Source organism: Dermacentor albipictus, chromosome 4, assembly GCF_038994185.2.
Source record: "Dermacentor albipictus isolate Rhodes 1998 colony chromosome 4, USDA_Dalb.pri_finalv2, whole genome shotgun sequence".
Lineage (NCBI taxonomy): Eukaryota > Metazoa > Arthropoda > Arachnida > Ixodida > Ixodidae > Dermacentor > Dermacentor albipictus.
Window position 1 is genome coordinate 126856826 of NC_091824.1, and position 15235 is coordinate 126872060.

General features: G+C 43.9%; 2 protein-coding genes across 2 annotated transcripts in view; one reads left to right on the forward strand and one right to left on the reverse strand.

The window, feature by feature from the left end:
• The window catches only part of LOC135899530 (uncharacterized), a 388013-nt gene that overhangs the window by 281396 nt on the left and 91382 nt on the right, over positions 1-15235 (reverse strand). The window contains exon 2 of the mRNA XM_070537559.1: positions 1998-2098. Coding sequence (XP_070393660.1) covers positions 1998-2098 — 101 coding nt within the window. The remainder of the gene's footprint in view (positions 1-1997; positions 2099-15235) is intronic.
• LOC135899528 (cell adhesion molecule 4-like) overlaps positions 1-15235 on the forward strand; it is a 441441-nt gene that overhangs the window by 196767 nt on the left and 229439 nt on the right. The gene's annotated exons all lie outside the window — the stretch shown is intronic.

Genomic DNA, 15235 nt, shown 5'->3' on the forward strand with positions numbered 1-15235 from the left:
CTGTATCAGTGGTCAGACGAGCCCTAAAGTCAAACTGACCTGAAGAAAGTATGTTAAATTTACTTAAGTATTTAGGTAGCCCTACTTCGGTTAGTTCCAAGATTTTATCGACGAAAGGAAGCACGAAGATGCGCCTATAATTTTCGATGCTAAGTGGATCACCTTTCTTAAACACAGGCACTGCTCTTGCTCACTTGAATCTTTCGGGGAAGACACTAGTTTTAAAACAGCGCTTAAAGATGTGACTTAGAACGGGGCCAAGGAAGCATCTTCGGTATAATGTTTTGAGTGAACGTTCTCTAACGCAGGTCCGGTAGCTTTTAATCACAGAATAATCGAACAGATCTTGGAGGCACAAGTAAGAAGAAGAGAAGAACGACTGGGAAGTACACGTAAATGGAGGGGCATGCGAGAAAGAGGGAGAGGTGGTGAAATCAGACGAAAAAGTGATCGTTAAAAGCATTGGATACATCACTGGAAGTGGTGAGGATAGCGTTAAAACGAACAGACGCCCATATACTGCATGGGATGGTAGAGTTAAAGAATTAGGTTTGGAGCTGCCATTTTCTCTTTGTATCGAATTTGTAGAGCTGAAGTTCATATTCAGAACAATTTCGTTTAGCATGCTTTAAAAGCATTGCCAACGTGTTCAAGTGTCTTTTATACCGCAATTTTAAGTTTTCATTGAATGGTTCACGTTTGTTTCTTTCGAAGGGATCGTATGAGTGAATTGGACAACCAAAGGCAGCGTGGGGCAAAGTAGGGTCTGGTATTGTACATAGGGTGCTTTCGCGTCTACAGGTGCTTGCTTGGTGAAAGGACCTCAGATTTAAATTCGTATGAACCAGTAGCACTTTTTGATCCACACTAAAGAACGCAGAGATATTCTCATACCTCGAAAGTGTACTGAAGCAGCACGACGAGACGGGTACCAAAAATATGCGCAACAAAATTTGTGTTGCACTTGTTCTGTACATCTTTTCGCCCTCTATAATCAGAGGGTTTCACTATGCCTTGAAGATGAAGCAACTCGCCGAAGTGAAATTGTTGCTCTTGCAAACCATTTTAGATAACAATAGCATGGCGTAGCTCATCTAAACGCGGAGACCCAGCCTTAGTGTCACCGTCGCTCAGGGAACACTCACTACCATGCTTTGAGCACTGAAGAGGGAAATGTTGAGCCAAATCGAGAAACCCTCAACGATGGCAGTCAGAGGTTTTCAGTATAGGCAAAAAAAGTACAACTAGAGACAGTCTTATGCCTAAACGAAAACAGGTTTGGGAGGATCTTGGTAAAGCTTTCCTGGGATCATGCTGACTCGCCGGCACATTCGTCGTTTCTAAATTTGGCGTACTTTCAGTTGCTGCCTTAAAGTGAACACAGTTTAGTACCTGTTGGAAGAAACGCATCGTAGCAGGTTAATGCATACGCGCCCTTCTGTAAAAAAAAGCAATAAAATTTGAACTGTAATTCTATATTTCTTTGTAGGCTCGATTCGGCCATGATAAGACTTAAAGATCAATCTTGGTTTTGAGCACCCACTAGCCGCATTTGAAATATAATTTTACGTCATAGTGGAATGTTTTCTGAGACACACTAAGCTCTAAGAAGTAGGCCCTAAAAATAAGCCTGCGCATAAAATTTTGCTGTTCCTGGAAGACAATATATTGCATCACAATCATCATCCTAAAGCCATAAAGGCGCATTATCTTGACCATGAAATCAGTGGAAAGCAAATGATATCATATAAAAACAGCGCATACCTATTTTCGGTGCAACTTCTCAGGTGGGTGCCAACTGCCCGAATAGAACAATAAACTCATGCATGTTTTTCTCTCAGCGTTTATGAATATTGAATGCCTGCAAGAAAGCCTTCTGCATATGGACAGAAATAATTTAGATGCTGCTATCACCTGAAATGTAAACGCAATATTTATGTCTATCTTGGCTATTTGTCTTTTCACATAGAAAGTTTTCATATGGGAACTTAGCTCACTTAAATGGTGACCAGGGGTGATGCGTCGGTCGTAGCTCCATAAGATGTTGTCCAATATTTGAAGATCGGCATCATCGAAGAGTCCTGGTGCTTGGTATTCTCTGAAAAAGTAAGAGAGGATTGTGGTTTTTCCACTCTTTGTCGCATTCGCACTTCATTTGCAGTTCTGATTTCCTGCAAGAGGGAATCAATTCATCAATATAATGGGCAATAATTTTTCATGCCTGTAGGCCCCATAGCCTACCTAAGTAAATCTGTGGTTTCATCCCTGTGGTACAGAGAAGCGGTTGATGAGCCACTACTGTGCAGTTCTCACAATTTTGACAGCACACAGTAATATACACTGATTCATTAAGCACACTGAAAGCTCTACACGCGAAATTAAACATGGTAACATTAAACAAATACGGCCGGTCAATTAGGTTTTGCTGGGTACCAAGCCATCTCGGTATACCGGGAAATGAAGCAGCGGATAGGTGTGCATCAATGGCAGCGCGCAGATACATAACAAACACGGCGTTTGCATATCGGGATAGTATCACGGCGATTAGGAACGCCTTGACGGCCAAATGGCAACAGGCATGGGACTATTGCTTAGGCAACAAGCTACATTTTACTAAACCCGTAATTGGTGAGTAGAAGTCGTGCACTCACCAGCAACGGTTCTATGAGGTGATCCTGTGCCGACTTCGGTTTGGACACACACATTTAACACACAACTTTCTCCTCCGAAAAGAAAACCCGCCGACTTGCGAAAAATGCAATCAACCCCTTACAGTAATACATATCCTTATAACATGTCCACAGTTTGAAACCCAGCGGCGGAAGCTTTTACACAACTTATATAATTTAAACACACCTTTAAAGCCTGCCCTATTACTGGCAGATGACCCGCTAGAGCCATTTACTAACCTGTTACACTTTTTAGAGACAACTGGTTATTTACACGAACTATAATGCAATGCAGGTTTGCCTGCTCTTACCTTGCGTTTCCTTTTGTCTTGTGACTGGCGCAGCATGGCCTCATTTGCCTTTGTGCCATTCAACCCCAACTAACAAACAAACAATTTTGACAGCTACATGTTGCGTGATGCGCTCCCAGGTTATTAAGGAATGTCTTCGAGCATGTGCTTTTTAATAGTTATTGCAAACGCACACCTAGAAAATAAAAGCTGAGCTCTGAGGTTAATAGCTAAAGGACGGTACATTTGCAGCACTCAGCTTTATGTTCAAGGTTTCAAAAATGTCAGCCATTGTCTGCGACAGATGAGAAAAGTAATAGTGGTTCTTAATGTATACAATGGATCGTGATCAGTTTTCATTAAAGCGAGCCTAACTTTGAATTGCCGTTCAATATAAATGTGTTCTAGCGATAAGTCTGACGTAAAGCAAAGTGGGGAGAAGGTGACGCGTAAGCTAGCGTACCCGTGATGTTCCACATATCCTGTAAGTCTTTTTATTCACTCGCTTTACTTTCTTTATGATCATCGTCGTCGTCATCATCATCATCACAATCCGCAGCAGCAGCAGCACCACCACCACCACCACCACCACCACCCTATTTTTATTTCAACTGCTGGATGAAGGGCTCTCTCTCTAAACGATCTCCAATTACCCATTTTTTGCGCTAGCTGATTACAACTTTCGCTTTAACTTTACGTAGGAGTTATTAAAAGTATATATCTGTAGAGATTTCGCTGAGAAATTTCTTTAATCTTCACCATTTCTCTCTGAGGTTTCCGCAACGAGTTGCCACCGAACTATTCCGTCAAAGACATAGAGGTGTTTGACAACCACCTTTACTATTACGGCTTATTCAACAACGCTAGCGTTCTTTGATTTAATTTAATCCATTTAGGGTGCACGAGGTGCGGAAGCACACAAGAGCTGAGTAGCACACACACACACACACACACACACACACACACACACACACACACACACACACACACACACACACACACACACACACACACGCGCGCGCACGCGCACACGCACACGCACACACGCACACACGCACACACACACACACACACACACACACACACACACACACACACACACACACACACACACACACACACGAAAGAAAAACGTGAGCGTTGTATTATGTCTTGGGGTGCCTCACTCTGTCTATTTTCTAGCACACCTTGGACTCTGGCTGTAGACCTATGATATGCACAAGGCCACGAGAACATTAATGCGCTTTTTGAACGCTGGATAAGCGATTGTGAGGTAACATTCATTTGCGAGGGCGTGTGCGATCATTCTTTTCCTTCATCGTAGCTTTCTTTTCCCTTCCGTACGCATTGGGTAGCCAACCGAGTGAAATCTTGCTTAACCTCCTTGCCTTTCTTCCTTGTCCATCTCTCTCTGTACATATTAATTTCCAATTTGGCCCAGAAGCAGCACTCTTTCAATCTGGGTCTTGTCCATGTCTGAATTACTTTTTGTATACTTTTGCATAACCTGATCATCTAAGGGAACGCTTGCCAGTGCAGTAACACGTAGAGGTAATGATGCACGTAACGAATGAATGCTAGCTGAAGTGATATTATGCCTGGATGCCATACTTACCAATCTAAAATAGTTCGATTGTTTTATTATATTCGCACGTAGTATCTCTTACCTTACCCTGCTGCTCTTACCCTGCTGCTCTTACCCTGCTGCTTTGATTCACATTTATAGCCAATAGAACTGCAGATTCGACTCCGTCATACCATGAACGGTGACTGATAGGTAATTCCGAGCAGAACGATTCTGGTCTGTAGTTTCGGCACGTGACCACATGCTGTTCCGTTCACTATTAAATTTGGTTGGTTAATTATTCTTGTACAACATTAACTGCCACGTGTCTGTTCCCCCGATTTTTGCTCCCATACTATAGTCTTAATGCTATTCGCCCCAACACACTGTACACCTTCACGAGCACTAATCTTCCAGTGAAGCTTAGGAAGAATTCTTCAACTAACCTAATTATTGTGAGAATACTCGTGTTTCAGTCCTTAGCTTTGGACGTCGTCTGAGAGAATTAATTGGTTTAACAGAGTGGGTAGATGTCAAATTCTTGTGCAAGCCAATAAGGGTTCCACGCAAGATCTTTGTTCATTTTTATTTTGCAAAACGCATTGCTACGAAAGCTCCAGTGACATTATAAATAAGGCAAACAATTTTTCGTTTCTTATCACTGCTTCGATATGAAGAAGATAATGTCGCTTATTATGCAAAAAAAGTAAAGAATAGAACACATACCATTGCATTATGCTTACGGATTTCACAATTAGCATGCCCTTTACTAACACGGCTACAATATTGCGGGGCATCGTGCAGATTGAAAGGTTTGGAATTTACAAAGTATAGTATCAGAGTCTCCAAATATAAAGGCTTGTGTATAAGGTATTACCGTGACATTAAATCTGTTTTCTTTTAAATTGCGATATTTCACAATAAAATCACGTGGTATTTTAACTAGTAGAGCAATAACAGAACTCTCGCTTTCCAGCAGAACACTTTGACATGCACAGAAGGAAACAACACATGTGACACACTGGTGGACTAGCAAATGGGTGTTCAACAATGTGTTCACATTTAATAGCAAAAAAAAATAAAATAAACCAATGCTGTTCATTTTTCTTGTCCCGTCAATAGTTTGTATTTACGCTGATGAACTGGTTTTGCACAGGTGCCTTTTTTTTTCCTTTTCTATGTAGAGTTGTCGGTGCACTCATGCATGATTTCCCGCTCCCCTCAAAGTTCATAGCTTCCAAAATATTGTTCGTCAGCTTCTCTTTCACTGCATGCGACCGCAGTTGAGTGATCGAAACTGGCTTTGCGTTGTGCGCCCGCGTATCCGTTCATTGCGTTACGCTGATGTTAACTGATGTTATATTTCATCGTAAGGCAGCCTTGTCATCCCCAACTTCACCAAAGCTCTGGGCTGGAGAAAAAAAAAGAAAGAAAACGTTGCCCACTGCCGCCACCACTGGGTTTTATATTTATGCCTTCGTTGCAAAGCACATGTAGGAGCCGGGCTCACTAACCACTGTGCTAACGCACTTGGATTAGCAGCGATGCTGTATATCGCTAGCCGTCCGATTCGTCCATCCGTCTGTCTGCCGTCTGCACGGCGAAATCTCCTCCGACGCAACCCCATGCGCATTCGCGAAGAAAAAGAGAAAGGCGCGCGATTGCTTGCACCAATAGTGACGTCGTTACCTCCGTCGCAGCCAAGTGCGCACGTAGCAGTTTCTTTCCGGCTCAGAAATGAATAGGCCATGCGTCATACGTACTCCTGAGAGTCAGGTAGCTTTCGATCAGCAACGCCACGAGCAGAACTGCGAACGAGCTCGTCTGCGCCGTGCTTATACTGCAGCCCAGGCACAAAAACAGGCTCGTGCAGCCGAGCGCAAGCAGCAACTGCGCACCGAGGATCCGGCACCCTACCAAGCCGTCGTTTAATGAACCGTCCGGATTAACTCAGTGATAAACACCGGGGCCGCACGTTTCAGCTTCGCTGGTTAATCTTCTGTAGAAAGTGCTTCGGCAGCGATTGTTTTGTTGTTGCCAACTCTCTACAAGTCAAAGTGAATAACGTACACAAAAGTCTTCACCAATGAAGACGACGTATTAGGCAGTCCAGACAGGCAGCGCCTGAAACTCCCATGACGTCGCCATCGACATTGTCTTTTAAAGTTATTTTAATGCTGCCAGGGGTTCTACCCTTGTCAGCCATATCGAAAGAAAATCCTGCATTTTGATCACGTCTATAAAATGAATAACATGCTCTAGAATATGCATAGGAGCTAGCCTTAAAAAATTCTGTGGCTTGACGTGCCAAAACCACGATCTGATTATCAGACGCCGTAATGATAAAACCTAGAATCATATGGACCACCTGGGGTTCTTTAACGTGCACCGAAAACGCGGTACACGCTCATTTCGGCAATTCGCTCTCCTAGATATGCGGTCGCCGTGGCTGGGATTTGATCCTGCGATCTCGTGCTAAGCAGCGCAACACCGTAGCCACTAGGTCACCTCGGCGGGTAGAAGCTGGGCTTCTGTGTGGCTCATAATAGAAATCAACCATACCAGAGTGCCATATACAATGGATGCCAGTGAGCATTATGAGTTCAAGCGGTTTTTCATCTTTATTAGCCATTGTTAGTTTCCTGGTACCCTGAAGATATAGAAGAAGAAAAAGAAACTTTATAGAAGAATGGTCCGGCCGTTTTTGTTGTGGTGGCCTCAGGTGGCGGCTCGAAGTACTTGGACTCGGGTGCCATCTTCGGCTTGCCGGACGGCGCAGAGCTGGTCTGCCCACTCTGAACTTTTGAGAGCCGCCTCCCAGCGGTGGCGATGCCGATGGAGAAGGTCCCCGGTGGCTCCCGCAGCCGGGTCAGCATCGGAAAGAAGCGAGCTCAAGGCGTCTTGTACTCTGGCAACGGCCGCGATAATGGAGGCGTCGCCAAGGGAAGTGGTTTCAGTACCGTTGTTGCCGGCACAATCCCAGAGCATGTGTCGCAGCGTTGCTCTCTCTCCTTAACCTTTACGCGCATCTGTTGGATATAAACCCGGGTAGCAGGAATACAGGGATATATAGGAAATTATTTCTTTATTGTGTTGTAGGATGTCCCCGAGATAAAGCCCTTCCCAGCAATGAAGAAAAAAATTGCGTTGTATTATTTCTGTTTGCTTGCAATTGAATCCCATGGCCTATAAAAACCCCGTTCTTCTAAAAAAAGTTGTGACAGAAAGTGTTCGTGCGTTTAAATGAAAAAAAAAGGATGTATTTATAATTTGAAGCAGCTGTAATTTTCTGACCCGTTTCAGCATGTTCTGACCGTTAATAACTTTTTTCTTTCGCGATAATAGTGAGTCCACCTTACAAACAGCGTGTCAAGTGAGGGTTGGGTGACTGCCGCCAGAATTTATTGTTTTGAGATTACTTTAAGGAAGTGGTGTCACTGCGCTAATTAACAGCTGCTGCTAAGGGTAAATAGTGCAGGGTATTGCCCTTCACACAGATTGTGAGGGTAGTGTCGTCTATGAATGTATATCGGGGGCTTGAACAAACAGTAGTGCACCCACCGTGGTGTCACAGTGGCTTCGGCGCTGCTGTTGCAAGCCCGAGCTCGTGGGATAGAATCCCGGCCACGGCGGAGGCATTTCGATGGGGGCGAAATATAAAAACACCCGCGCACCCTGCATACGCTGCACGTTAAAGAGACCCAGGTTATTCAATTTAACCAGTAGTCCCTCACTGCAGAGCAACTTTTGATCAGATCCTAGTTCTGCCATGTAAAACACCAGAATTTAATTACATATTTTAACAGGCAGTACTGTAGCGAATGAGGACGACATTGTCTGCATCGCAGAAAATTTTTCTTGAGAAAATGGGTGTCAGGGTGCAGTTCTTGGTCTTCATGCTCAGGAAAGCAGACTCAACCGCACAGTAGGGGCGTGCATGAAAATGATAATGATGAGCCTGAAATAGGGTACATGCCGAAATGTAGGCGGCGAAAATTAGTGGAAAAGAACGTCTAAAGCATCGACGCAGTGTCTGCCAAAAACAATGCCCCAATGACACTGCCACATAGATTATAGGTAGCATTATGTCGCGTGATTCACCACGGCCAACTGCTCGATATTTAGGCACCACAAGCAGACATGGAAAGAGCTTTCAATGAAAATTTTACGGTGGCATTGCGTCAGTTGGCGTGTAACATTAGTTGGAGAAAAAGTTTTGGCTTCAGCATTGAATAATCCAAGGACCTTCGAGCCTATTCATAGAGACCGAAACGCATGAATCCTTGATTACACTAACGGCCTCAAAGAATGGCAGCATAAGTATGTATTTTCAAAAATAGTGAATTAAAAATGGATGTAAGAAAGCTTTCTGTTTAAAGGACCTCTCAAATACCACATTGCCAGCACGTCAAGCAGGAAGGTGCTTGGACTTTGTCCTACTGAACGATTGGAACTGATAACTTAGATGTTTTAAGAACTTCGGGAAACATATTAGAGTGACCACAAGACAGTTTCACCTTAATGACGCAGAAAACAAAGCATAATAGACATGATGCGTCATGGTAACCTGAATCAGATATTTCACATAACAGAATTTGGACCGTATATAGTAAAAAATGTTGAACTGCCCAGAACAAAATTAGCAAGCCTTTTGCCAAACCGTTGAGATCATCCCGTTCCATAAAACTATCCATTTGCTCTAAAGAAATCGAAAATTGTTTCCAGTGTTCGTCCCGAAGAATAAGAGTGCAACGTGTAAGGAGCAGTATCAGAGGCAGATTTAAATCATGTAATTCTAGCCGAGGCAGTAGTATGCCTTGGAAAGTTGCGAGACGTCACATCTCAGCAACAAGCTGTGCCAGAGGAAATGGACGAAAACATACTCTCTTGACAGCTTTCTTGCTTATTGCACTTCAAGAGCACTAGTGCAAATGAAAATTAGTTTTTTCTATGAGATGGGCAGCGACGTAACTGTTGCGCGTTTCAGATATGTTTGCGTACATAACTCCATAAATTGCCTTTCATAGTTTTGACTCGATGTCTGCTGTGCCCTATAGTGTTCCATGTTCTAGTGAATATTCAGGTTAGTGAACTTTTAATTTAGTGAGCTATTTCATTGGGTCTCTTGAAATGCACTCAAGGGAGAGTTCACTTTACATTGCTCTTCTTAGACCGACATCCCACCTTCAACAAGCCTCTAACAGCTGGCTTGTCGACCATTCTCCCGTAGTGTGTGAGCACAGTTGTAAGAAAAATAAGAGAGAAAGAGCCACCAACATGAGGTGACGGTCGTCACTTTGGTATAATGCTTCTCTCCTAATAAATTAGTTCAGCGACGCAGGAATTGCCGAATTCTACGGTACCCTTTCTATATATATACTTGATATCATAAAATTCTATGGTGCAATGACACTAAATGGCGTTGATGAAAAGCGAAATGCCCTGCTAGTACCCATTACAGTGATGCTGCATGTTCTTCTCTCTTGTAATAAAAACACCTGGCTTTTTGTCCTGTGAATGGTTAGCCACTCGAAAAAGGTGTATCTATATTGTATATCACGGTTGCATGTATAGGCTTTTCAAAGGGCATCGGACTTTTTGTCTAGCTGTCATATACGGTAGCAAAAAGCTCATGCACAGAAGTATACATCGCGAAATGGCATGCTAAATCAGTGCGCAAATAAGTAAGTATCGGCAAAAACGCAGAGCAGGGCTAGGACATCCTTTAGAAAATCAAAACTCGATCATAACCAGACTCGTTTCTCACGTTGTGCGCATGATTGCTAGAATGTCATATATTACCACCGAAGCTGTTATGGGCTCATTCGAAGAGCCGTTTCGCTTGGCGATGATGTCTGCCACCACCGCTGCCGGCAACCGTTACAGCTATCACCGGTGTTGAAAGCCGAGTTCCCACAGGGATTGAGCCCGGGCCCGCTAGACGCGAATCGGCTACTATATCACTGAGCCATGCCAGCTTTTTTTTTCTTTATTACATGGAAAACGAAACTGCAGATATATTACAGAGCGGACACAGCTACACATCTAGAAATCGGGCAAACACAAACACGCGTCTAACTAGTGCATCCTGTCTGGCGGAGGTTCCTGCGCAGCGTACACACTTCTCACACAGGCAGCATTCTTGCGAAAGAAGGATTTTGTAGATCGCGGGCTGTCGGTATGGCGTTCACACAGTCTAGTCTGTATAAACTAAGTGCTCTGAACATGTCCTAGTGAGTGCGGCCCATAACCTTAAACGGTAGAAACCTAATTAAATATGGAGTGATGTCGGTGTCCTTTCTAAGCGTCCGTTGGAGAATGTCTCAAAAAATACAGCACCTCTACAATTTATGAAACGGCGATCAACGGTCTCGGCACTAGGCCAGAGTCAGCAGTTTGTTGACCACGGCACAAAGCAGCCCCCTCGAATTCTACCAACTTTTAACAGGGAGTGCTTCCGAATTTAAATTAACGAAACATGGTTTTACTACAGGAAGCATGCACATTTTTCGGACGCGCTTAAGTGCATCCTGTTAAAGTCGACCTAAATAAAGAGCACGGCACAAAGTATCTGACAAAATCGAGTCCACCATGCTGCAGAAATTGCTTTTCGACTCGTAGCGAAGATATAGTGCAGGTTGAATCTTAACTTTCATGAAAAGGAATGTGTCACCGACCTCCTTGAGAAAGCCCCAAGGAGCATGTGGGACATCTTTCGCATTTGATGACACTACTATATTAGGAAGATAATCAACTAATCGGAGTTGAAAATTTTGACGCAAAAACGGATGGTCACTGTGTCGAAGAAAAAATAGGCTAGGAACAATTTGTCTGACGAAGAGCAGGCCCAATCCTAGACCATCACGTTCAAGGGGGAGGAACAGATTGTCGGAAATTCACAACTCTAACTCTAAATAAATGTTGCAAATACGTGATGCGAATACGTCTGAACGCGAAGTCATGAGTGATGAAGTACTTGCAGCACATACATAAAACGAGAAGCTAAGAACACTTTGCACACTTCAGCACGACTGAACATTGACAGATTCCGCCCTCGCCATGAATTCACTTTACGTTGAATTTTTTCAATTTCTCCTGACCAATGAGTGTTGCTATTTCTATACTGCGAAATATACACCTAAACAACGGAGATCTCTTTTCCATTGAATGCCTGCGTAATGTGATTGCATTGCGGCCCACAATCCAGACCAAAAAAGCTGAACTTTCTTCAAAGTGGACGCTTGTACCAGAAGCCACGCACAAAAATCTTCTGTAATTGCGAGAGCAGTCTTTACACTCTTTCTATCAGTACAAAAAAGAAAAGCGCCACGTCGTCTGCATATGCGAGAACCCGAACCTCATTATTAGGCAATTTAAACCATTGTTAATTTTTTTCTTTAAGAATGCTCATACAAAGTGGCTCTAAATACAAGCAGAACAGAAGCTGCGACAAAGGGTGTCCTTGTTAAAAAGCATTTATAATGTGCTTTGCTACATATTTTGCAGATAGGCAAGGGCGCCTAATATGCGCCTAATATGGCGCGATATTAATATCAGTGGTATCAGCTTTAGATTTGCGTGTTTATGCCCCGAACAAGTTACGTGAACGAGAATGTATATTCTTATCCCTAGAACATCATTTCTGTACTGATCGTGCATTGGTTCTCTTTGGAGACTTTGACTGTGTATATGTAACGCGGAACATCGTTAGTCATTGAACCTGAGACATGATACAAGTGATGATGCGTTGCAACGCAGGATATGGGATTATAGGCTTGTGGACGTTGGGGAAAACGAAAAGGTGGCCTGTCGCTACACGCATTTCCAAGGTTCCTTGCATGCAAGGCTTAATCAAATTTGCGTTTCAATTAGCACGCTATCTCTTATTTATGGTTACACTGTGCACCCTGTATTCTTTAGTGAACATTGCCTAGTCACGGCATCGTTTGGTAGCCGTTAGTACCAAAGTAGGCGTATGTGCTGGGTGTTGTGGAAGTTTAATAAGCAATTGCTTTCGCGTGAGTGCTTCCTAAAACATGTTAGTGAGCTTATAGCTCATCTGTGATGCCGCAAGGACTTGCCACTCTTTGCTGCATAGGAATGATCTAAACCGGAAGTTAAAGTGAAAGCTATCGAAGAATCATCAATATTGGCCTTTGAAAAAAAGGTTATTTACAAAGCGTTGTATAGACTTCTGAGTGGATTGCATGAGCTTTAATGTCTACATCCGGGTCAATATCTTGATGATATTCATACTCATACTCATATGATGTTCAGATTATATTCATATTCATATCAAGGCGCAGCTAAAAACTTTGCGCACCAAAAAATACAGAGGGGCACTAGCGCATGCGCGACAGCGGCGTTTTCTGGAAGAACATCCTAGTAGCAACTGCTTAGGTGATGAGCGCCGACACGCGCTGTTTAAACAAATGATATAGAGTACGGTGGAATCCCTGTTAATGAGCCGACTCTAATAAATAAAGCGTTTTTCGAACATTATCAATAAATATTTAGAGGTCATAAGTCATTGGATACATATACTGCCAAGAAATTTGCATAGTTGCTGCCCCAGTTAAATCAGAATGATTATAATTATACAAATGTAAACATTGATAATAAGAATATTCGTTAGCGAAAGCCAAGACACCCGGCGCGGATGGCCTTACTGCAGAATTTTATCAGTGTTTTCGCTCCCTCTTATCACAGCTATTATTTCAGGTGTACCCTGAGGCCTTGGAAGTTGGGTATCTAACTGCCACATTGTACGAAAGGCACACTGCCCTGATAGCCAAAAGCGATGATGAGACTAAATTTCAAAAAGTGGACGGATGTGGGCCTATCTGCTTGTGTGATGTGGAATGTAAATTTTTTGCAAAGGTATTAGCTAACAGTTTCCAAGTCGCGATAAGATCTGTGGTCGGTAATCATCAAACCTGTGGCATCAGGGGCCGGTCCATTCAGAACAATATTCATGTTGCGAGATCAGTGCTAGAGTGTGCAGCTGAGGGGATTGGGCAGGTAGCAATAGTACAGCTAGATCTGGCTAAGGCATTTGACAGGGGGAATCATTCGCTCCTGTTTACTGTACTAGAGCATATAAATATCCAATTCCTGCTCCTTAGCGGTGTCAGACTATGTTACGCTAATTGCTCAACGAGGCTGATAGTCAATGGCTCTTTATCCGATGCGATTAGACAGAGCCATACCGATTTCTGCTAGCTTGCAGTGGAAACAACCTATAAACGCATCCTAGCGCTCAAGGAGACAGGCGATGTGACATGCACGCCTCGCGGAATCGATACGTGACCACTTTTCGTTGCTGTTGCATATTATTACACCAGGTGGCACGCCATGTAGAAGTTGCCTAGGTAGCGGTGCAAGGTACATCGAGAAGGTTTGAGGAAGAAAATATTAAGGAGATGCACAGAAAAATGCTAAAATAAAAAAAACATGTAATACATGCCTGATTATATCAAACTGGCTAGGTGATTATGTCACCGCACCGTTTCAAAGGGGACTCAATAAATCATCATCATCAACAGTATTGTATCTAGGAATGTAGCATGTACACTTAGTCCGAATACCTGTGTTTACTCTTCGGTACAAGGTACGGTGCCTCCTCGCAAGGTACGAACCGCTGCTGAAGAAGGGAATCGTAGAGCTACGCGCGCGGCGGCAACCATGCACCATCGGGCTCAGCAGACCACTGTGCAGAGAGCAGCACAGCCACAGCTCACCGTCGTGGCCGATTGGACACTTCAGATGGTTCTCGTGAAAAATGACACAAGAAGACTTCTCTGCGAAGACCCCTAGCGCGTGCTGCGGAAAATGAAGCTCCTGCGGAGCATCTCCTGCAGTTTACGCTGTGCCTGTGCTGTGTGTGCCGCGTAGGCCTGTGACTTTCTTTCTGCCACGCGCACCCATCACGTGTCCGAAAGATTAGACGGGAGACCCGCAAGGCAGGTTGGGCTCTTACCGTGACGCGTAACTATCAACCGTAGTTTGAGTACGCTGGAATAGTGTTTCGGGCACTTTTTCTTCGTGACTTTACAAACAGAGGCAGCGCAGTACAAATACACAGCTGCTAATCATTCCCGCTCCTATGACACGGAAGTAAGTAGTCCAGCTCGAGACAGCGTGTCTTTCTGTGGAGCGTACACGCAGACTAACTGTAAGGGCACCCGCTTACCCAGTACAGTGAAAGCGAAAAAAAAAGGTACGGTTCTCCTGTTTCGGCAGTGCAAGCTCTTCCGCATCACAGACGTCGTTTCTTCTCACTGTGACATGCACCGGAAACGCCGCAGGCCAGAATGCTCTGCGCAGCACAGTGAAGATGCCAATTACCAAAACTAAATAAGTTATCAGTTTCTTTTTTTCTTCGTTGGTGCCATGCTTTCATTTTGGTTTCTAACGCCTATTTTTACCAAGAAATGTTCTGGTCTGGTCGACATAAATAAGAGCACCTTCCAGTAGACTGAACTGATACTCACAACTCACCGGTTTTCGTCCAAACTGCGCCCTTAGTGGCCGCTACGCGGCTAGAGAGAAATGGCATGGCGGCATCTCAGCGCCTGTTTGGAAGCCATAAGGGGATCGTGCTCGCACGTGCGTGTGACAGTCACCGGCTTTCGGCTACGGAAATTGAGATCGATATCGCGAAAAACGGCCGTATGAAAGTGAAACTTTCAAAGAGTATCTATAGAAGCCAA